The 25,411-nt window shown below is 34.2% G+C and overlaps 1 protein-coding gene and 1 non-coding gene across 12 annotated transcripts in view; both read right to left on the bottom strand.

Moving 5' to 3' along the window:
- The window catches only part of CEP128 (centrosomal protein 128), a 357,353-nt gene that overhangs the window by 255,808 nt on the left and 76,134 nt on the right, over nucleotides 1-25,411 (bottom strand). For all 11 annotated transcript variants that reach the window (XM_023528829.1, XM_023528828.1, XM_023528831.1 and 8 more), the window contains 4 exons: nucleotides 24,011-24,097; nucleotides 21,714-21,788; nucleotides 20,024-20,156; nucleotides 13,470-13,621 (listed from right to left, as the gene is read on the bottom strand). In XM_023528829.1, the coding sequence (XP_023384597.1) occupies nucleotides 13,470-13,621; nucleotides 20,024-20,156; nucleotides 21,714-21,788; nucleotides 24,011-24,097 (447 nt within the window). The remainder of the gene's footprint in view (nucleotides 1-13,469; nucleotides 13,622-20,023; nucleotides 20,157-21,713; nucleotides 21,789-24,010; nucleotides 24,098-25,411) is intronic.
- On the bottom strand, nucleotides 7,639-7,757 carry LOC111737910. The gene has a single exon (XR_002779620.1). It is a non-coding gene; the product is annotated as a 5S ribosomal RNA (ribosomal RNA).

A 25,411-nucleotide genomic window follows, 5' to 3' on the forward strand; every position in this document is an offset into this window, starting at 1 on the left:
ACAATGACTATTTGTTTACTGTTGTAACTAAAACACAATATAATACAATTTCTCCTCTACTCTTACTTGACAGTGAATGCACACAAGAGATTAGGCACCTTAGTAAACAGATAAAGACAAAAAATCTGGCCCCAAATAAGCCAGGGAACTCTGAAAAATGTACATTTTAAATAAAAATTTCCATCTACAATATTATGTACTTCATTTGGAAACTTGTATAGGTAATGAGAAAACAGATAGACTTTAATGACTCACAAGCAACGTCCCTTAGAGAGACAGTGGCATATCATGGAAAGCATGAGTCTCAGACTTGAATTCGAATCCCAGTTCTGCCATTCTATGACCTTAGAAGAACTGCTTACTATCTGTGAACCAAAGCAACTAAATTTATAAAATGGACTCGATAATATCTATGTCTCAGAAGAATGATGACCTGCATGAGATCACTTAGATAAAACACCAGGAAGAGTGACTAGCACATTTTAGGAACACGATAACGATAAGTTTTTATTACTAACAAGAAATAATGTTAGAATTAGAGAGGTAATCCAATGCCTACATTTTAGAGATGAGGAAATTGAGGCAAAGGAAGTTAAGTGATCAATCCAAGATAAGGGAGCTAGAGAAAGGCAGAGAAAAGACTAGCCACAGGTCTCTAATATTCAAACAAATATTGATTCCACTTCACTATATTACTGACTAGGACACTAGCCAAATAAACTCCTTAATAATTATATAAGGTGACATGTTCCTTTCTGAGACAGGAGGAAATCTTGAATATGAATTATACAATCTCTAGATGTTTCTGGAACTTTTTTGAAACTGAGAAAGGAAAATCACAGCGTAAGGTTGACTTGGGTTAAAACAAAACCAGGCACAGACTATTATCCCCTTCTATGCTCAAGACACTGAGAAGAGTAGTGCATGAGAAATACTGACTATGGCAAATATGATCGAGCAGGAGGGAAGCAACATCAATGGTAGCAAGTAGAAACAGTATTTAGGTTAGTAAGTTCAAGAGAAACTGATCAACAAGACCTCATAAACAAACTGATCAATAAGACCTCACAAAGAGCTAAAATACGAAGAAAAGTTTGGGTCCCTGATGAAAAAGAGATGAGCATTCATGACCAAAGACAGCACAGGCAAGGGCCACAGAGTGGGCTAGTGGAAGATGCTCATGAAGAGTCATAGTTCAAGCCAGCTAAAAAGAGATTGGAAAGTAAGCTCAGAAACCGGGCTGGGGGGATGCTTAAATCCAGTTTGAGCTTTCAGCGGCTTTTCAGCAACAGAATACCATGATCAGATACATGCTTGAGATAGATTAATCACCAAAGGACATTATGCTAACACTAGGATATTAAACTATTACGGTAACATTAAAAATTACTGAAAATCTGAATGGACATGAAGAACCGATTCTTATCTAAATTCAATTTTAGCAATCATAGTCTATGAAGCTAGCTTATAACAGGTAAGAACCAACTGCGGCATTTAAGAGACAGGGAAAAAAAAACTCTTCAGTCTTTCTGAATAAAGTACAGGTATATTTCTACTCAGTCCAATAAACATTCCTTGCACTCAGCAGCATCCGAGCTCAATAAGATGAATCAGATGGCATAGTTCAACATGCTACTGCTCCAGAGAACCATACGACCCAGGTGGGGAGACAGACACATCAGTTATTTTTAATAAATGTGATATATATGAACAATTCTTTGTTCTCTATTTCAAATTTTGCCTCTCTTTACAATTTATGCCACCTAATCTATACTTACATTTCTTTCCTCGGTGGCCCTCTATCTGATTATATAATGTTTTCTAACAATGGATCTTTGTCCAAAAAAAAAAAGAGCAAATACCATTAGGTGGTGGCTAAAGGAACAAAAAGAAGATAATTCAACAGATGCTACTGAAAATAATAAACTGAAAGAGAGAAAGAGAGGGAGGGATGGGGAAGAAAGTGACAGAGATTGAAAATGAATGCCCATGTCAGCCAATCCCAGAATTCAAACAACCACCCACACTCCCGCCCTCTGCGGCCCAAGAACACCTTCTTTCACTTAACATTGGTGTTGGTAGGAAAGGGGGGTTGAGAGAAGAGTGGGTAAGAGGGAAAAAATTAACAAGAGAATCCGATAAGACACCTATCATAAAGAAAGCCTTTTGAAAGAATTCAAATACTCTGATTCTGCAATGTTTGAAAAGAATAACCCCAAATTAGGGCCAAGCCAAACAGAAATACATTTATTTGTAAAGCCTCTATTTACTAACGAAAAATTAGTGAGGAGCAGAAGCCACTTGTTCAATTTGTTCCATTTTCCCAAACAGTTTGCTAATATCTGAGAAAGCTCCTTCTAAATTCTAGAGGAAAATATATTAACTATAGATTTTTATTTTAATTTTTAGAATAGCTATCCTTTCAGTTTTAGATACATCAAATGTATGATACAAGAGTTGTAGTACACACACACACATACACACACTTTTAATATACTAGAGGAAACCTACACTATAAGTTTATGTAGGTGTTTGTATGATATGCATTTTACTGAAAATAAAGAATAATTTTACATTTTAATTATTATAGAGATTGAGTTTTTATATCTTGGCATTGATGACAAGTTCATTTTAAGTATTTAGGTGAAAACTCCTTGTTCGGAAGCACAATTCTTAATTACAATATTTCTCATATAAAAACATACAAACCATAATTGAATAATCTGTTTTATAATCCAGTTTCTAGAAACCCAGTACAGTGAAAAGTAGCAACTGTCTGAATGTATCAAAACGATACACTGAAACAAAAATTATGTTTAAAGCATAGGCATATAAAGCTCTATTATTTACAAGAACAAAAACAGTGACATTAAAGCTAATAAACAGCAAACAAGCCTCAAGTAGAACACCATCTGAAATAGAATTCAATTAATCATCCTCTATACTGACTCTGTGAACAAAGATTAGACTAATTCAAGCCTAAAATATGACTTCCTTAACACAGGGACATGAAAACACTGACTGAAGAGAATAGGGATGTTATTTCCAAAAGGAGATGCAAATACTACAGTGAGGAAGATGACTGAGACTCAAGAACAGGGGGGAAAAAATGAACATTTCCTTTCTATTTTCTGTATTTATTAAAATTAAACTCTCCTCCAGCACATTGGAACATTTTAGTTTTCACGTGATCAGTTAATTGCATTTACAGATGATTTAGTTTTATCTAAACTAAAACGGACAGGAAGCTTAAAAAAAAAATCCCTGCATAGAAACTACAGATTGAATATGTCACTAATGCATGAATGTGTATTTGTAAATGTGAAATTAGGATTAATATGAATTCAACGAACATTCACTGTCAACTACAGACACAAGGCTAGGCTCAAGGGCTACGAAAAATACAAGCCAGGTCCTGTTTCTCAACAGAAGGAAAATGTGAATACTAGGCTATTGTGTATGACCCGACAGCAGTCAGCCCCTAACCCCACCTCCTTCTAATATACGCTCCACTTTCATAGAGGCTACAGAATCGAATGCTCAGCACTCCCCTGAACTAGGTTTTGAGGACAAATTAGACGCAGCACAGAGAGAATGAGAATGTGGAAGTGAGGCAGGGACTGTATACTTGTTAATTTGGCCTTTTGCAGCTGGCCAAGAAAGGTCACAGAGGTATAATTCATTTTGTTCTGTGCTATCCTTTCTTGGCAGGGCCATGTCTGTCTGTCAATAACATAAACAATTATTGCATAAAATACCTAGAGCAGCTCTATTTCCTGCATTAAACCCTACCTGATGTTATAAAGTTTTGCTTTTACTGAGTAAATAAACAAACAAAAAACCTAACAGATTTAATAGGATTTCACCTGAAATTCTCAGATTCTCAATTAAGCCATGCCCCACTCACCTCTACTGGGAAATTAGCTTGACACATTCTTGCATGTCTTGATGAACTCATTCATTTAGGTATAATTTAGGTGTTTTATGAACTGATACTGAGAGGACAACTAATCAATTTCCCATAGGCAGGAGAACTAAGGCGAGTCTTTTTGAATAGAACTCAAATCAATCAAAACAAGTTTAGTGGCCCTGAAATATTCCTATAAGCAGCTAAATTAGGCCATCACTCATTAGGATCATAGATTTAAAACTTTTTTTAAAAGTCATGTTTGGTTGAAAGAAGACTATATACTTAAAATCTGTGCATCGATTATTTTTAACTCATGCAAAACACATATTAATAATCTTTAAAAACTGATTCAAACCCTTAATTAGTTAGGGATCAGCCACATAAAACATCAGAAACTACTGCAGTAATTGCATCACAAATATTCTTCCTTTGAAAATATAACTTTCTGTTTTTGCTATCATACTAATTTTGACTACATATACTAATATCATTTTCTTTTTGTCAAATGAAGCAAAGACACAGAAAAGATATTAATCTCAAATAATAGGTTCCTCAGTCTTTCTAACTGATTAAAAATAATTATTTCTCCACAAATCCTGTGAGAACATATCTGCTTCATACAACTACAGTTTCCTTGTACTTTTTAATGAAACATAATACTAAGCTTAAGCAAAGTACAGAAAATAATGTTCAATTAATTAAATACATTCATCTCTTTGTGAAGAAATAAAATATTAACTTCTGTTTCATTAGCCATGATGTTCACTACAAAGAAATTTTAAATACACATTTCTTCAGAGTGTTTAACTTAAAACACAAAGGAGCATATAATTAACATTTAGAGCTCAGTAACACACTAGGGAAATTCTGACCCTGACACACACATCTCAAAAGTACATTTGTGTTTTCTTAATTTTTCTCACACTCTATTAGACTGTTAATTTTAACCCTGTAACTCTGAGGTTTAACTAAAGTAGGCACTTTGAGAGGAGAAAATTTGAATGTAAATAGGATAAAACCACTCTACTTTAAGCAGGTTGGTATTTGGAACTGCTTTTGATTATGGAGGAACAACCTGGGGTTATATGTTTGCTATGAAATATGACAGGCCAAAGACACCTGTGTCTTACCAACACTGATGTGGCAGCTGACAGGACTAAGATAAACTACATTGTTCAACTAAAGAAATATTATTTTATTTCTAATTACGTGACATATAGCAAGGAGGAGAAACTAAATGTCACATAACACTTAATGTTATCGCTTTATATCATTATAGAGCATTACAGTTTATTTGAAACAGATCAGATACATTTTCTTAGATGATACAGTAATCTTGTGTGCTTGGGAGGAATCAATTTTTCTATTTTAGAAAAGAGGAGAAAAGAGAAGCTAAGTAAGGGTAAAAGAGATAAAATAGCACCATATTTTTAAAAGTAAATACTGTTTCAAACAAAAATAATAATCCTTTGAGATACCAACTCACACCCATTAGGATGGTTACTATTTAAAAAAAAAGAAAAAAACAGAAAATAACAAGTGTTGGTGAGAATGTAGAGAAACTGGAACCCTTGTGCACTGTTAGTAGAAATATAAAATAGTACAGCCACTGTGGAAAACAGTTCGGTTGTTCCTCAAAAGATTAAACACAGAATTACCATATGACCCACCGATTCTACCTCCGGGTATGTCCCCAAAAGAATTGGAAGCAGGGTCTCGAAGAGATATTTGTACACATATGTTCACAACAGCACTATTCACAATAGCTGAAACGTGGAAGCAATCCATGTGTCCATCAACTGATGCACAGATTAGCACAATGTGGTGTATGCAAACACTGAAAGAGTACTCAGCCTCACTAGGAAGGAAATTGTGCAATATGCTACAACATGGATGAACCTTGAGAAATTAAGCTAAGTGAAATAAGCCAATCACTTAGACAAGTGCTGTATGATTCCACTTATATGAGGTACTTAGAGCAGGAAAAATCATAAAGACAGAAGGTATAATGGTGGTTGGCAGAGACTGAGGGGAGGGGAGAATGGTGAGTTACTGTTTAATAGGTACAGAGTTTCAGAGGAAATAAATGGTAGTGATGGTTAAACAACAATGTGAATGTATTTAATGCCACTGAACTATGCACTTAAAAATGGTTAAGATGATGAATTTTATGATATGTGTATTTTACCACAGCAAAAAAAAGAAAAATAATAATAGTCCCTTTTTTGATTCCAGTGGACATAGAAAGGGATAGCTTTGAGAGATGTTTCTTTAATCAGCCTCTCAATATTAAGTCCAGGAACAGCAATTCCCCCCATCATTCAGTCATACCGTATTTAGACAAAGTAAAATCAGAGCACTTTCTATATCAATGAGAATTCAAGACAGTGACTATAAAAGTTACGTTTACGCTATACTGTAGTCTATTGAGTGTGCAATAGCATACATAGCATATGTCTAAAAAACAATGTATATGCCTTAGTTAAAAAATACTTTATTACTAAAAAATGCTAACCATCATCTGAACATTCCGTGAATCCTAATCTTTTTTGCTGGTAGAGGGTCTTGCTTTGGTGTCAACAGTGACTGACTGATTAGGGTGGTGGTTGCTGAAGGCTGAGGTGACTATGATAATTTCTTAAAATAAAACAATGAAGTCTGCCACATCAATTGACTCTTCCTTTCATGAGTGTTTTCTCTGTAGCATGTAATGTTGTTTGACAGCATTTTACCCACAGTAAAACTTCTTTCAAAACTGGAGTCAATCTTCTCAAACCCTGCTGCTGCTTTTATCAACTAATTTTACGTAATATTCTAAATCTTTTGTCGCCATTTCATCAATCCTCATAGCATTTTCACCAGGAGCAGATTCCATCACAAGAAACCACTTTCTTTGTTCATCCATAAGAAGCAACTCCTCATCCATTGAAGTTTTATCATGAGATTGCAGCAATTCGGTTACATCTTCAGGCTCCACTTCGAATTCTAGTTCTCATGCTACTTCCAACACATCGCAGTTACTTCTTCCACTCAAGTCTCGAACCCTCGAAATCACCCATGAGGGCTGAACTCCTGCTAATGTTGATATCTTGACCTTTTCCCATGAACCATGAATGTTCTTAATGGCATCTAGAATAGTGAACCTTTTCCAGTTTTTCAATTTGCCCGACACACGGTTGCCACAAACTTTCAATTTGTAAAAAAGGCAGAATCTGAGAAGTGCAATAAAGCAAAACGCAATAAAAGGAGGTATGCCTTTATAGATTATAATATATGAGTGCTCCGATGTAAACAAAACTTTTACTTTTGTTTAAGTGAGCAGTTAGGACAGGGACAGATAACATCAAAGCATATTCAGAGCTAAAGTCTTTGTGGCTATTAGTGCCCTTTCAGTTCACTCAGACTAATAGGGCTTACCCCTTTGGGTACCCCAAATGAAAGTGTTGGATGTTTATGAAGACTCTTCCTCTTCAATGGGCCTAAGCTCCCTTGTAAGTTCTGCTCGGTTTGTGATTCAGAAAACATTTCAGGGAAAAAGTGGTGCCAAATGTCAGACCCTTCACTCTGTATTCCCCTCCTTAACAGAACACTTGACACCACCTGTCCTTGTACCCAAGTAATTGATAAGTTCAAACAGATTTTTTTTAATTTAGGCAAGGCAACCCTTGGCTGACCTCAAAGATTGCAAGCACTTTGTCATCTTACAATCCCTCATTTTTAATTTTTTATGTCTACAGCACCTGGTCTTCCTAGGTGGTCTCCCATCCAAGTACTAACCAGGCCCGACTCTGCTTAGCTTCCAAGATCAGATGGGATCAGGCTTGTTCAGGGTAGCATGGCCGTAGACACAAACAGATTTTTTAAAACATATGTCTTACTAAGTTTTTCTAGTTTTTCTCAGTAGGAGGTTTGTTCTGCAATAAGCTCGTATACCATTAACAAAAGCAGAAACTATTCTTCAATCGAAACTGCCAAAAGTTTACCTAGTTTGTTAATCTCCTTTAAGAAAGAGCAAGCTATAGTCTAACATCATATCATTATCGGTGCCCTAAAAATTAAATATTGCATGATATAAACACATACTTCAACCAAGTGAAGTACTAGAAATTAAATACATTTAATACATTTGAAAACACTAACATTGACCTTTATGTTAGTCATGTGTTAGTTATTAAAAACTAAAAGACTGTTTTCTCAGTGCATATGAATAATTTAGTTCGTTTACAAAGATAATTTATACTATTTGAACATTTTCAAGAGTATAATAGACCTGTTGACTTTTTTGTTGTTTAAGGCTAAGTACAAGCTCATTTCTAAGAACAATCTCATTTCTCCTTGTAGAAAGCTGCCTGAAAACAAACATCTAAAAAAGAATTTCGTTTTCTACTTAAAATGATATGCTACCAAATTCAAATCACTCTAAAGACAAAGTAACTATAAAGACTACAGGAAATAATACATGAACAGTTAAAATTTCACTATAAAGTCTACTCTCCCCCTTTTAATGGTATTTGTGGTAGTTAAGAAATGAATATCAATTACTTAGCTTCTGCAACAACATTACCTCATTTGTTTCATATCCCCCATTTCTCCATAGCAAGTCCTTCAATAACTATTCCCAATGCTGTATTTTTTCTTTACAATTACTTAAATATTAAATTTATCTCTTCCTACTATAAATTATCAACACGTTGCAATTTTGTGAGGAACATACATTTCTCTCTTTCCTCACACCTCCTGCATGTTGCATGCACCCAGGTGCATGCACATGCTCACACATGCATATTACATACACACAAAGAATCACAAAGACTTATCTATTTAATTTACATGTGAAACACAGGTCAGAAATTATCACGATTCCAGAAAACAAAAAAACTTGAAATGGACATTTTAATTCCTAAATTATTTGCCACATTCAAATGACAAATGACAACATACATCAGTGACCATTTAAAGGTGAAATTAAAATATCTGGTCTACTACTTTCTGGCTTCAGGAAAATATTCATGTAACTCAGAGTCAGAGAAAACAGAAAGACTGCCTTTTTTTACAACTCCTAAAATTCCTTTATTCCCTTATAGATGAAAGATCTGAGAGTTAAACTAAACATTCCAAACAATGTAAAGATTTATTTAGTCTTAGTTTTTACTTGTAGACCATCCTGTCAATAGTCATCTTTATGAAGAAGCTGGAGTATAGAGTATTGTGAACTTAGCAATTTGGCCCAAAGTCATCAGAGTTTGATTAATAACAAGCAGACCTCATCTCTACTAGGTTTAAAAATTTTAGTCTCTGCCTATAAAGTTTTGCTGCCAATATTTGGTTTCTTTACAATCTAACCTGTTTAAAATCTGATTAAAAATTACTTAATACTCAAATAATACCCGATTTGACAACACTTGGATAAGAAAGAAATTATTAAGATAAAAAGAACAATAGGTAATTATAGGCAGCGTAATTAAGATGTCTAAGACCACAGGTCTCTAAAAAAGGTTTAAAAGTAACATTGAAGGTGGCATTATTGCATAGTAAAGTGCATTTCTTATAGAAGAAATGCAAGAATCAAAAGAGTTTATCCTAAAAGCATGGTAAAAGGAACAACTTTCCTTCAGTTTCTATTAAACTAATCATCAAAAAACAAAAACAAAAACACCTGATTATCGTTTTTGTTTTCCACTACCCTTTCTCTTTTTAAAATTAAATTCTGGCCTACAGTCCCAAGTTTCTGCTAATGAATAATCATGTCAGTTGTCACTCAATTATCACTTTCAACATTTAATCTAAATTATGTACAGCACCTTGATTTTTTTTCTTTGAAGTTCTTTATTGAATTTAAAAGTCAAATTTTTTTTCAAGAAGAATAAATTGATGGAAGATGGAGGCTGAGATTAAATCAGGGGGAATCATTGATCAAGGATGCTTGGAATTCTTATGAATACAAATAGCCTATCAAGGTTAATGAGGTTCAACTCAAGTTTAGAAGAAGAAAAAAATGTTCCATGCATATACATATTTAAGGTCTTAGGTACAATTTGAAAGGTAAATTATGCAAACTCTAACGTAGCTTTCATTTGGGTTTTTTATAAGATATTTTCACTGTTTTCTCCCAGTGTAAAATAACTACTTAAAATGTATATTCTGGATCAACAAAAAACTAATGCAATTAGTGAGAAAGAGCAAAGGTCCCCTTGAATACTGACAACTCCTCCAGAAATTAATGTGCTCTTAAAGAATGGACAACGTTAGCTTTTAAAAATAACCATAAAATGTTCTACAATATGTTATTTTAGTCAACAAATAGTAATTTAGTGCCTGATATGGGTAAGACATTGTTGGGTGACACAAAGAGATACAGAGATAAGACCTGCTTCTTAACCCATACTCATCTATGATCTGAAAACGGATGTACGTCTTTCATTCATAAGTGGCTCCCAGAATGCCACGAGTTTAAAGGTAACATCAATGTAACTGGTAAATGGCCCAGAGCAATATCTGTGTACAGCAACACATCAAAAGAAAATGTAAACAGAAGGTTGAGCATCAGAGTGCAAGCAGAGGATAAGATTGTAAGAAAGACAAAAAAAAAAAAAAAAAGTCAGTTCAACACACTGCAGGATTAAAGCCAGAATCTGGCAAAGTAAATTAGATACCTGGTTACAAGAACTCTTAAAGAGAGGTGGAGGGTGGTGGAGCCTTACCATAGCCATGAACAGTCCTTTGGACATTGTTATTCTCTGATTCTGAGAATAACATCATCAAGCAATTGGAGGCGGGGGTGGGGGGGGTTACTAATTCAGCTTTCTAAAACCTAGGCATAGAAAAATGTCCTGCATAGGAGAATAGTGTTTAAATACCCATATAAGAACCCCATAGGGTAGCTGATGAACTGGCACTCTTATATACTGTTCTCTTGCGAATTTCACTGTTAACAAGAACCAGACTGTTAACATGTCCCAGATCACATTAATTCTAGGACACAGAAAACTCAAGTTTCCAAAATGAGGACAAGACCTTGAAACGTGATATCTTCGCTAGGTAAGGACATCGAAGTTGGATCTGTTCTGGTGACAGGGAAGTCTTCTTCCGCAGTCTCGTTCCTCCTTTATTTCAACCCACTCTGAAATCTTAAAGGTTACTTTAAGACGATGTGAGGAAGGTGCCTTAAGAACATTAGTGAAGTTGGGCAAAAAGTGGTCCAAAAGGAAGGATTATCACTTGCAACTGATATAATCCAAGAAGTCTTCAGGAAAGAAAAGGTTTAGGACTGGCACAAAAATAGGACTTTACAGAAACAGTGAACGACCAGAACAAAAACAACACAGATGGGAGTAGGGAAGTTTAAGAAAAAATAAGGAATTAGACTGTGTAAGAGGTTCTACAGGAGAGGTGTCAGAAAGTCAAAGTTAAAGAGAAAGATAATGATCCAACAAACCATAAGAAACAGACTATACAATTGTTCTTGGGCCTGACCAAGAATCTCATTTTATGCATCTTTTCTCATTTATGTTTGGTCTCTAAAAAACAACTAAAGGAGATTAAATTAACTTCCATTTTTTTATAGAATGTAAAAGGCAACATCCCTTACAACCTAATATTTTCTAAAATTAAAGCAGAAGCTAAATGCTTGTCAATTAAATTTCAATAAAATTCCCAACTGTTAGAGGTTAAATTGAGTGATCCATGACCTGCATCTCTCACAAATTCTATACTAGATGTCACTTTGAGAACAGCCTGGGCATAAAGATATTCAATGGGCCTCCACAGCATATGAAAAATAAACAAGCCATAATCAGAAATGTCACTAAATCTAAAACAATTGATATAAATTTAAGTTATTTTATTTTAAAAAATAAGGAAATCAGGGGGGAAACCTGCTCAATGGTAATTTCTGCCAGGATAAGTGATGTCTTTTTGTGATTACCTCTTTCAATGGCAACTGGAGAAAAATCTTTCACCATCCAAAAGGAATTTAAATTACACTTGAGACAAACTCAAAGAATTTTCTGCATCAATTTTAGAATGTCGCTTGCATGGGGACAGGAAAATCTGCTGGGTTTCTGTTCATTGCTATGTCACCAGCACCTAGAATAGTGCCTGGAATATAACAGACAGTCATTAAGTACTTGATATGTGAGTAAATGTTCAACCTCTCTCTCCAATTGTCTTTCACATCCAAACCTATTCGGTTAATCCAAACTAACCCCAGAGAACTCCAACTCTTTCCTAATCCATGTGAAAATGTGAAAGAACTATTAAGTCAGGACAAAGGGAAAGCCAGGCTCTTTGAATGAGAGCATTATTAAGTTATTATAAGTAATTTTTCAAATGCCTAAGTCTTTGAAACCTTTTCCAATTTATTCCACGAGTAGTAAATTTAAAAAAGAACAATGGAAAGGAAAGGAGGAAAGAAGGAGGAAGGACAACCCAACACGTGGTTATAAACAGCTAAGCAAAGAGATTTTTCGACCTTTGATACTTATTAGCACAGTTTTTTCAAATACTTAATTCTGGAAAAATAATCATATCTTAGCACTTTTGTCAGCAGGATCAAGGGCTAAAATAATATCCATGAAGCAAACTTTAAAAGTCCTACAATTACAATTGCTCTGAGAATACTTCTGATAAGTAATTATTAAACATGTAGAGGGCTTTGTAAAGAGTATGTCAATATTTCATTATCTTTACAATCTGAATCTTGAAGCAAATCTAAAATACATTTTCTACTGACACACTGACAAGATGAAAGAGAAACTCAGACTGGAGTAATATTAAATATTTCCTTTGGACTATATAAGATCAGATGCTTTTAACACCAATTTTCTACCTATCATTATAATTTAGGAACATCTTCGAATACGGCAACTTATCACAAGTACAACACAACTTCACTAAATAAAATCAGCTGCAGAGGAGGACTGATACATATCTATTTCCAAATATGTCATCCATGTTTGATCTAATTTGCAAAATTATTGAAATTAAGTCATTCCCTTTTTATGAAGTTCTTACCTTTGAGTTTTTATATTTTCTGATAATTACCCCCATCTGTGCTAGATAAAAGGTGAGCAGGAAATGCTAGCTGCCTAGTGACACTTCATTCAAGGTTACTACTTCATTCACAATTACCACATGACCCTAAATTAACGCAGGCATCGCAACTCTTCCTCATGGAGAACAGCTAGATATTTGAAAACCTTTACGGTTCCAAAGAAGAAACATCAGTAATACCTTTTCACTGAGAATTCTACTTGTTTCACCCCAAAATAATGATAACTCACTATTCCTTCAGAGTAGAAAGGTACATTCTGCCTGTAGGAAGGGCTCATTGCTACTAGAACAAAAATATTTTCAAGTTTAATAGGTTCCTGGTTTTGAGGTCCAAATGAAAGAGAAATGAATCCCCAGAAATTTCTATATATAATCAGTCATATACATAACTACATTATCTATACCCAGAGTTCATAAAATATCACAATCTTTATATTAAAATTTCATTAAGCAATTCTGTGAAACAAAACTAAAGTCCTTGGAATACAACTTAAAATAGCAATGTCACCTCTACTTGTGCTGCCAAATGTGCTTTCTCCTTGTCTTTTCGCTCCATGCACCGCTTCACTTCCTCCAGCTCAGATGCCACCGCACTGACGCTCAGCTGTCCTCTCAGATCTGACATCTGCTTCTCCAGATCCTCTTTTTCCCACTCAAGCCCTTAAAAGAGAAAATGTAAAGCCTGATGAGTGTTCTTTATTCACAGAAGAATGTGCTTTCGAATGGTACAAAGCCTTGATGTTTTAATATTCCAGCTGACATAATCCACTTATTAACACTGTCATTCAACAGACTTCAGAATTTGCCGGTCTGTTGTTTCAAGTCTCATGCAGTTTTATAAAATATATACAGTGCCAAGTTTTCAAACATTATTCCACTTTGATACCAAAACTTAAAAATGTTATCTGATTTCTAGTACCATTTATTTCAGGAAAGCCTACACATTTTTTTTCTCAAACTTTCCTTACATCCCTACGTTATCTTCAAACTCTAACAAAAACACTAAAAAAAATTTTTAACTAAGCCACTCCCAACTGAAGTTACTGCAGTTCACACATAATGCTTTTCTTGCAGCAAAAACAAAATAATGCTGTTAAATTTCTGATTATGTATGACCAGTAACTGGCTAATTCTGGAGACTGCTACCTAAAATTATATCACTGAATATAAACTTAGTATTTAATTCAACATGAAATACTTGTTCTATGATGCATGGCACACTGTAATACTCTCTTCTTCAAAGGTAAATAACACAAAACCCTTTCTCAATGAGCTTACACTCCAAGAATAGAAACAAGACATAAAGTAGTTCCTTGAATCTAAGATGTCAAAAATTGGAACATACATTATCAATTTAAAACTACTGTTTTTCCAGGAGTTTTCTTTCCAGAAAAGGAAAGATGGAAGGAAACATTACCAAATAAATTTATAGATCATTAATAAGACACACTCCAACTTTGGAAATAACAAAGTGTTTAAAATAGGACATCTTGGAAGATACACAGGCATTTTAATAGCATGATAAGAATACTGACAGATACTATATAAACATTTCTGTATAGTATAATGGTTATTATACAGAAATAGTACAGAAAATGGAATGATTAACTCGCGGTGAGAAACTGAGGTAGGAAGAATTGGGAACTAAGTCAGATTTAAAGAATGGATACAAAGTTTCACTAAGCAAAGGAGATGCAGTTGGGGAGATATTTCAGAGACAGGAAATAGCATAAAGCACCGAAGTACAAAGTTAGATTTAATATTAACTAACTGCCACACAGTAGTTTTATACAGCTGACACATACGAAGGAGGTAAAAGGGGAGTCAGTTTATGCATTGCTATGGAGCTTAGAAATTACCCCACACACAAGGAATTAGCAAACATTTTCTGTAAAGAATCAGATACAACTCTGCCATTGTATTAAAAAAGAAAACTAGACAGTGCATAAATGAATGGAAGTAGCTATATTCCAATATAATTTATTTATGAAAGTCTGGATTTGGCCCATGGGCCACACTTTGCCAATCCCTGCTCAGTCTGCAACCTAAAATATGCATATTTAAGTATAAATGTCTTCATTCATTATATGTATTCATTCGTTTTATAAATGTTTTATTTTATAAGTATATAGGTATATGTGTGTATATAACATATTTCATAATATATAACATTAGTGTATATATATATATAAAATAATGTTAGTATAAATATACAAAATATGGAGATATGAATATATATGAGTACAGGTATAAATACATACAGATACATGTATATCTTATGAAATGTATATATATTTAGTGTGGAGACATAATATTCAGGTATGTTTCATAATATAGATACATAACAGTATGGATATATATAAAAATATATAGATACATACACATATGTATATATACAATGAGACATTTAGCAAAACTAAAACACATAAAACGTAAGGTATAAAATATAAATAATATTACAAACACTCTCCTCTCACACCCAATGAACTGTCTCATACACTCCATTTTGATGAATGCTTGCTACAAACAGTGATGAGTTAGTAAAGGATAGCAGTTAAGAGCTCAAGTTTGGGGAGAAAAAGATTTGAGGATGCTTCACCCCACAAATGTGACCTTAGGCAAGGTACTCAATCTCTTTGTTCCTTAGGCCTTTTTAAAAAAAAAATCATTAAAATTAAGACAAAAATTGTACCTTTCTCATACAGTAGTTGTAAGAACTAAAGGAGACATCGTAAAATAAGTAGCATAATGCCCCTATATGTAGTAAAAACTCAATAAATTATAATGAGAGGATTTAACCAAGAGAGTAACTTGAATGGTGTGTATCTTAGAAAAGTTCCTATAGTAGCAGTACAGAAGATAGACGACAGGGGAACTAGAATAAGACAAGGTAAGAGAGTAATACAGATGAGATGAAGCATGCCTAAACTGGGGTAGTGGGAATAAAATAGAGGATTGAGGTAAATGCAAGAGCTATCAAGATCTATAAATACACAGGATATCAGGACAAATTACATAAAGGGGAGAAGGAATAATTTTGGATGTTCTTTGCATTTTAGGCTTGGATGTCTGGATAAAAGATGATGCCATCATGAGACAAGAAATACCAGGTTTTGAGGAAAGGATGAATTCAGATTTAAATCTGTTGGCTGAGCATCGTGTGGTTCGAAATAGCACATGGAGTGTCCAATGAACAACTCCATCTGGAGGGCTGAAGTTTAGGGGAGTGAAGCCAGATTTAGTGATCATAATTTATAGGTGTGATCACTACAGTATAAGATTAAATGACAACCACTGTGGAGAAGTGCTAAGTGAGAAAAGCCATAAATAAGATTCTAGATAACACCAGCACTTAAAAGACAAACTGTGAACAGGGAAAAGATTCAGATGGAAAGAATGAAAACAACTAAGTCGGAAGAACCAAGGAAGGGTAGGAACAGTTCCAAAAAGGAAGAGGAAATAAGCAAGGGCCAAGTAAGATACATAATGGCAAGATTCCTTTGAATTTCACTGAGGACACCAGTAAACTAAGCAAAGTCAACTTTAGAAGAGAGGTGGCTATGGGTGGTGAGCATACAATGCAATACATATATGACTTATTGTTGAATTGTACAGTTGAACTTATTGGATGTCGTTAACCAATGTCGCCATAAATTAATTAATTAATTTAAAAAAAAGAAGAAGAGAGGTAAAGGTCATCGTGTAGTGGGTGGAGGAACAAACAGCAGTCAGAGTGTGACAATAGGTGTGATTTCTTATGTACAATTTTTTAAATAAATAATACAAGTATTCTATAAAGATGAAAACTCTTGATTGTTAAAAAAAGGTGAATAAGTCCATTATCATGTTAATAAGAAAAACTTTTAGACTTTTTTTCAAACTGGGTGAATAGTTAAGAAAAATGAGATTCTTCTGGCCCTCAGACTTACACCAAAAATAACTAGATTTTATAAGGAAAGAAAACCTATAAGAAATGTACCACAGAGTCTTTTTGCCAAACAAAATGAGAGTTCTTATGTGCATCTTTATGAAAATTTGATGAATAATATAATACCTTAGGATTTTACTTTTAAAAATAAATTTTAAAATATTTGATATGAAATACATTTTAACCATAATATTACATGAAACTTAGTGAACTGAATAGCATGCAAATACATTAAGATAGGTATGTCAGAATTTGTCATCCAATGAAGACTTTCTAGCAACGTGGAAATTCTAATTAGGCAATGTATGGAGATACACATGGAGAATCTGAGGAAATGTTTATCTTCCTTGGATTTGATAGCACACCAAACGCTTGCTAGAGTCTCCCCAATCATTTAGGCATGGGAGTAGAAAATCTCATTACTGAAGTGATGCAGGAGCTGAATAGACGATCAGGACTAATCTTTTAGAAACTATTATAAAATCTCACTATTATTATATCTGTTAAATCTGAACTTGCAAAAAGAAATACTTCCAAGAATCATTAGACTCCACCACCTAAAGCAACACCTCCGCTGACTGAAAAGGTCTTTGACGTTCCTCAAACACAAAGTGTTCCTAACCAACACAGGACAAAGCCAGACACATGATTCATGACTACTTTTTCAATGTGATAAATTTTTGTCACCAAATCTCCAGATAACAAAAAAGACAGAATCTTAATTTCAATTGTTTGTATATATTGAAAATTGGCATAAGAGAAAGCAAAAACTAGGGGTATTTCCAATTTGAGTTCAAGAACAAGTACACACACACACACACACACACACACACACACACACACACTCTCACATAGAGTCACAGAAATAGGATGCTGGAAAAAATTCCACTGCAGGCTTTGCTGGCACTTTCTAAGAGAAAGCCCTACGAGGTAGGTCAGACAATTGAAGTGGGTTTAAAAATAGAGAAGACATTAAAATTTGATGCTAATAGCATCAACGAACAAGAAAAATTTGAAATTAAAAACAATACCATTTACACTAGCATCCAAAAAAATAAATACTTATGTATAAATCTAACAAAACTTATGAGGAAAATTACAAACTCTGATGAGAGAAATCAAAGACAAACAAAATAAATGGAGAGATAGTCCATATTCATGGATAGGAAAAATCAATATTGTCAAAATGTCAACTCTTCCCAACCTAATCTATAGATTCAATGCAATGTCAATCAAATTCCCAGCAAGTTATTTTGTAAATTGATAAACTGACTAAAGTTATATGAAAAGGCAAAGGATCCAGAATAGCCAATGCAATATCAAAGGAAAAGAACAAAGCTGGAGGACTGACACTATTTGGCTTTAAGACTTACTGTAAAGCTACAGTAATCAAAACAGTGTGGTAATGGCAAAAATAAAATAGATCAATAGAATAGAATAGAACAGAACAGAGAGCCCAGAAACAGACCCACATAAAACTAGTCAACTGTTGGTTAACAAAGGAGCAAAAGCAATACAATGGAAAACGATAGTTTTTCAACAAATGGTGCTGGAACAACTGGACACAGATATGCAAAAAAATTAATCTAGACACAGACCTTACACCTTGCACAAAAATTAATTCAAAACATACCACAGACCTAAATGTAAAACACAAAATTATAAAATTCTTATAGATAAGATAGGAGAAAAATTTGAGTGACCTTGGGTTTGGCAATGACTTTTTAGCTACACCAAAGTCACAAGCTATGAAAGAAATAAGTGATAAGCTGGACTTCATTAAAATTAAATTTTCAGCTCTGCAAAACACAGTGTCAAGAGAATGAAAAGACAAGCCACAGATTGTGAGTAATTATTTGCAAAGATAGATCTGATAAAAAAAAAAAAAAAAAACTGTTAACCATAATATACACAGGACTCTCAAAACCCAACAATAAGAAAACAAACAACCCAACTAAAAAATGGGCCAAAGACCTCAATACATATCTCACCAAAGAAGATATACAGATGGCTAATAAGCAAAATAAAAGAAGCTCCACATCATATGTTATCAGGGAAATGCAAATTAAAATAAGATGCCACTCCAAACCTATTAGAATGGTCAAAATCCAGAACGCTGACAATAGCAAATGCTGGTAAGGATGTGAAATAACAGGAACTCTCACTCATTGCAGGTGGGAATAAAAAATGATACAGACACTTTGGAGGATAGTTTGGAAGATTCTTGTAAAGCCAAACATACTCCTACCATACAATCCAGCAATTGCAGTCTCTGGTATTTACCCAAAGAAGATGAAAACTTATATCCACATAAAAATCTGAACACAGATGTTTAGTTTGTAGCAACTCTACTCATAATTGACAAAATTGGGAAGCAACCAAGATGTCTTTCAGTAGATGAATGAATAAAACAACTATAGTACATTCAGATAATGCTTTAAAAAAGTGGGATGTTGGAGGAGAGAGAGTGGGCGAGTGCACCCACAAGCAAGCTACCAAGTCATGAAAATGGAAGAAACTTAAAGGCATACAAATAAGTAAAAAAAGTCAATCTGAAAAAGTTACATACCATATGATTCCAACCACAAGAACTCTGAAAATGGCAAAACTATGGACACAGTAAAAAGATCAGTGATTGTCAGGAGTTAAACGGGAGAGAGAAATGAATAGTATAGGTGAAGCACAGAGGGTATTTCGGGCAGTGAAACTACTCTATGATAATATAATGGTGAATAGATGTCATTATGCTCATCCAATCCCATAGAATACACAATGTCAAGAATGAATCCTAATGTAAACTATGGACTTTGGATGATAATGATGTGTCAGTATAGGTTCAGGAGTTACAACAAACATACCACTCTGATGCGGGATGTTGAAAATGGAGGAGGCTATGCATATGTGGGAGCAGGGGGTATATGAGAAATCTCTGTACCTTCTGCTCGATACTGCTATGAACACAAAACTAAAAAATAAAAATCTGTTTTAAAAAATCGGATGCTAAATGGTTATTAACTTGTTTGAAAACCTAGTAATACATCAAGATAAGCTGACAAGAGCACAACCTAAGGAATGCAATTCCAAAAAGATCAAAAAAAAAAAAAAAACTACACATTTACAAATCAGAATTATACCTCTCCTAAACCTCCAGTCTTTTCCTTGTTCATCCTGATGGTGTGACTGTGGCTTGGAAATCTGAGATACTTGATGTTGTAAACCTTTTCGATCGCCTTCCGCTTTCATAAGTTGTGTACGGAGTTCTTCTACCTAAATACATATAGACAAAAACTTTTGAGAGTTTTAAAAGCAGGAAAAGAATAATTGCACTCACAAATTATTTTGCTAGGGAAAAAAGCTTACTTCTCCTGGACTAGTAAGCACAAAGTGAAGTCCAGTGAATCATCTTGTTGCTATGCCAAGCACAGCAGAATAGTCTCATGCCCTATTTCTTTATTGTTCCCATTCCTTCTGCGAAGAATGTCTTTTCCCCTGTTCTGGGTTTATGGTGACAAAGAATTTGACAACATTTTATTTTAATCCCTATTTTGATCTCAGTCCACCCATACTACTATTAACCCAAACCACTGCCAATTGAGTACTATATGTTTTTATATTTTTCACTTATTTTCTTTCATGTGAACAGGTCTGTTTTTTTTTTTTTTTTTTTTTGGTAAACTCAAGAGAAGTGATCATGGTTTAGCATATTTTTATATCAAAGTACTCTCAAAATAAACAAGCAATAAATGCTGTTGAAAAAACTGTAAACTCCTTGAGGTCAGGGAATATTTTATTCATCTTTGTATTTCCAGAGAGTAGCAAATGGCCTAGCAAATATCAGGTATGTCCCCAGTGACCATTAAACAGGTTTGCAGTAGCAAAAATACTCAGCTAAAGTCATAATGACAACCTGAACACAGAAATCTCTTACTTCAAAAGGTGAGATTATAAAGTACAAGTCAGAGTTCCAAAAAATCAGAATGAAATTGAATATAAATATAAATTTCCAGAAAAGAAAGTCTGAACTCGGCCAACATTAATTCCAGTGGATCACTGGCTGCAGAACAAAGCCAATGAACAGTTTTAAAAGTTTTTGTAAAACAGGTGCTATGGTGTATTTTCAGCACTAATTGTCAAAATGTAATACTCCACCTAAACATCTATGATGTCTGACATCTTTGCCTACCTAGCATATTATATAGTGAGTTATTCTAACCCATGCCTCAAACCAGAGGAATGTACAATCGTATTTTATATTAAATATAGGCAGCGAAGCAGTTAGTTAGAAACCCACAAGTCCTTATCAAACTGCCACCATGAGCTAATAGGCTGTAAAACGTTATGCTTTAAAATTAAGCCTTAACTTTGACTAAAAAGGGGTGGGCAGCATCTTGAAAATGTGAATATAAGACAGTGATGCATTCAAAACAAAGTAACTTGAACATGCAAAGGTCTGTTTTATGTATTTTACTACTTCCTTCACTCTTCAATGCCTCTTTGAATAAAAGTAAGCTCCTGGGAAAATTTTATCTTACACATCCAGTCTCACTTTTACACTGGTTATGCTAAGAGAGATAAGTCCTAAATTGGAGCAGCAATCAGCAAGGCACGCTGTCACAGCGGAAACCTGGGCCAGCGTTTTGTACTAGTTTTCTTCGAATCTTCCTGAAAGGATTTCATCTTTTGCTTATGTCTGCTGATATATATTCCTCAAAAAATAAAAATTTTCTAGACCTAGGTTTTTCCTTTCACAAGACATTAAATAGAGAAGAAGACTCAATCTTGATTTAATTTAAAAGCAGATTATCATAGCTTGCAAAGACTCACCTGACGCAAAAGTGTTTCTCTGCTGCCTTCTGACTGATTTAATAACCTTCGAGACAGCTCCAACTCCTGTTCAAGCTAGAGTTTCAACAGAGAATAAAGAAAAATGTCCAATGAGGCAGAAGATAACTACATTATATGGGCGCAGTTTAAGAGGAAAAGTTTTTGGAAGATAATGCAGAAAAATAAATACCTTGCCATAAACACATATTAATGTTTCTATTAAAACAATGTTAATTGCGTAACAAAAAGTGAACCAGACCAGACTTCAAGAGGTCTGAGTTCTAGTCAGTTATTTAAATCTCTTTTCCTTAGGCCGGCTTTCTGTTAACTCTAAAATAAGGATTTTATATTAGACAACTTCTGCGATTCCCTCCAGTTCTAAATCATTTTAATCTGCATCCTAAAGCAATTTTTTCTTTAAATTAGTACATGCAGTATCATATGAAATGAATTAGAATAACAATTTCAGAGACTCAATGACTCAAAGTATATTTCATCCAATGGGCAATTTCATATATTCTTAATATTCTTATATTCCTACTATTTCCAATATCCATAACACTCTTAAAATTTTAAAATATCTAAGTTCGGAATAAGACATTTAAAATTTTCCTGAATAATACTGCTTTAAATAAATACCCATGAAAACTATGCCAGTTAGGTGACTAAATATCCTACAAATTCAGCATGTGCCTAGGTTACTTCAAGTTGAAAAATATAATCAGATGTGAAGGGGAGAAAAATATGTCACCCCTAAATATGCTTTTCTGGCATAAAGATTACTCTGAGCCGAAAGCAATCAAGACCAAGCAGCCTTCCCCTGAACTGTGTAAAAGAAATTAGAAAGGGGGTCTGGACCAGAAAGAGAGCTATTACCAGGGATAACATCCTATATTTGAAAGACTCTACAAAGCAGGGCAAACATTTCTTTACCAAACACTTGCTCTTCTCATCTTCTACCATCTACATATACTAGTCTTTTAAAAATTGTACATGTGGTGGGTATGGCTACCAAGGAATAACATGAAGGAGCATTGCGGTGATGGAACAGTCTGTGTCTTAACTGTGGTGGCAGGACCATGAATCTGTACATAAGATAAAACTGTAGAACTACACAAACACACACACACACACACACACACACACACACACACTCAACACACAAATGAGTGCACATACAGCTGGTGAAATCTGCATAAACTCCGTAGATTATACCAATGTCAATTTCCTGATTTTAATAATGAATGACAATTACACAAAATGTCACCATTGAGGGAAACTGAGTGAAGGGCACATGTGATCTCTCTGTACCTTTTGTGTTTTAATACCCTATGAATCTATAGTTATTTCAAAGTAAATTTTAATCCATTTATAAAAGTTTTTTTAATTATACAAGTGGCTCGTAAAATAAATGTCACATTTTTTTAAAAAGTGAAGCATATGTGAAATCACAGAATCTACACAAAATATTTTCTGATTTGCTCTGTTGTTTTCTATAGAGAAAGAAAGAGGGAAGGAATCACACTTCAGTCAAAATAGTTTCAAAATCTATCAAGGCTCCTATTGGTCACAATCCCTGGGTTGTATCAGCATCTTAAGTCCCAAAGGGAAAACCTGATGACATGACATACAGTAAAGGCAGCATGAATGTATCGTTTAATTTGACACTGGTTGGAGAAATAAAATAAAGGGGCAATTTTGGATAGAAAAAGCAATAATGAAGTAAAGAACATTACATCGGGCAAATTTTCACTTTAGCATTCATTACCTTGTGCTCGTCTTCAAATCTACTCATTTGCAAACTAAGGAATATTTGGCCTCTGAATTTCTTTCTAACTCTAACGTGCTAGGCTCCATTAGAGTCACAGACATGAATATATGCAAAAAGTTCTTAATATTTAATAAAAACAGAGGATTTTTCCTCTAGGCTGTTTGGTATGACTATCTTCTATAATGAAAACTAACCTATCCAAAATACCCAGCCTTTAAACAACAGGTCTTCCAAACCCTGCAGCAAAGTCAAGCTCTTTGAATGTTCCCCAGCAAGGAATCATAAATTTTAACTCGCGTCTACAAAGGAGAGTGGCCAGATGACAAGGTAGCAAATGACCTATATATGTTCCTAAGAGCAAGTAGCAGAGAGTGGCAGAGCCTTCAAATCAAGGAAATGCACATCAATACATAAAGGCATTACCGTGTTCTAACAATCGATCTCAGAGACACTTTCCAGGCACTCAACAAATATCACCGGCCCCAAACAGCATTACTCTTTCAGAAGATAACTTTCAAAATCTTACTTGGCTCTTCTCAGTTTCAGTTTGTCTTAGCTTATTTTTCATTTCTCCATCATTTTCATCTGCTTTAGCTTCTTGTTTCTTCAATGCCTAGAATGAAAGAGGTGGGAAAATATGTATTATTCCAAAATACATATAAAGCTGAAGACACTACTAGGATTTATTAAGAAAAGACTGAGGAAGGTGAATATGAGCTGTACAAAACATATAAAGGAATTACAACCTGCTCATTCACTGAAGTTCTAAGAACATTTCAGTGGGGATAAAATATAAGCAATTTCCTGATCTCCCTCATCAATTTCCACTTAGTTTCACTTTTTCTCATCTTTGGGCATTTTATTACAAAATTAAGAGTAGAGATAGCTACCAGTTTTTTTAGAAACAAGCAAAGCTTACTGCCTGCTGAAATAATAATATTTAACGGTTATATTATCTGTTCAACTATTTAGACATAATACTCACTAGTTTTCCAAATCCTGAAAAAAACCTCATCGAGGTAGAAACATGTTTTTCAAACCATACTTCACATAGAGAGGGAAAAAACATTCTCTTCTGCATTTCTCTCTCATTAATAAAATGGAAAAAAATTTTTTAAAAATACAAATTTCAAAAGTTAACCACATAAGTATCCGTTTGCATTTGTTTCTATATTAAAATTAAACTTAAGAAAAAATTCGTACTTGGAACAATCTTTCATGACGTCTAAAAGGCATTCTATTTGTTCAAAAAATTTTTTTGACAATTTTAGCATTTAGACTTAGAAAATGTATGTGTAGAGGCCATCCAGATTGAGAAAAGCCAAACTGCCAGAAATCTTTTCCAACAGGTTCTATGGCGTCCAGGAGAAAAATGATTTTTAGGCAAACAGCAAAATATGTGAAAAACTGTTTTGATGTAAATTTAATCAATCATATTCAATTTCATTAACTTACATGTTGAACAAATAACTCCTAAATGTATTTACAGTATGCCAGGGACTGTGCTAGGGGGGCTACCAATCCGTGGGTAAAATAACCATGGCCCCTATCCATGAGATCTCAGCTTCCTCTTTCACAGCTCCTATTCTCACTAAGAAAAGGCAACTGAGGAGAGAGACATCATTAGAATGAAAAATAATTTTGTTTTGAGTACAATAATATAATAACACTTATATAGTGGTTACCATGTCCAGGCATTCTGCTTCTTCTTACATATAATTACATAAATGCACTACATATGTTGAATATTTGCACTTAATCTTTATAATTCCATAAGTTATTATTAAGCCCATTTTATTAAGGGGGAAATTGGGGTAAAAGTAGTTAAATAACTTGCCTATTCTAACTAGGTCATTCATCTAGCTAGCAACAGAGACAGGACAAAATCTCAGGCTGTCTGCCTCTTAACTATTGAGTGGCACTGTCT

The sequence above is a fragment of the Pteropus vampyrus genome, unplaced genomic scaffold (genome assembly GCF_000151845.1).
Source record: "Pteropus vampyrus isolate Shadow unplaced genomic scaffold, Pvam_2.0 Scaffold32, whole genome shotgun sequence".
Classification (NCBI taxonomy): Eukaryota; Metazoa; Chordata; class Mammalia; order Chiroptera; family Pteropodidae; genus Pteropus; species Pteropus vampyrus.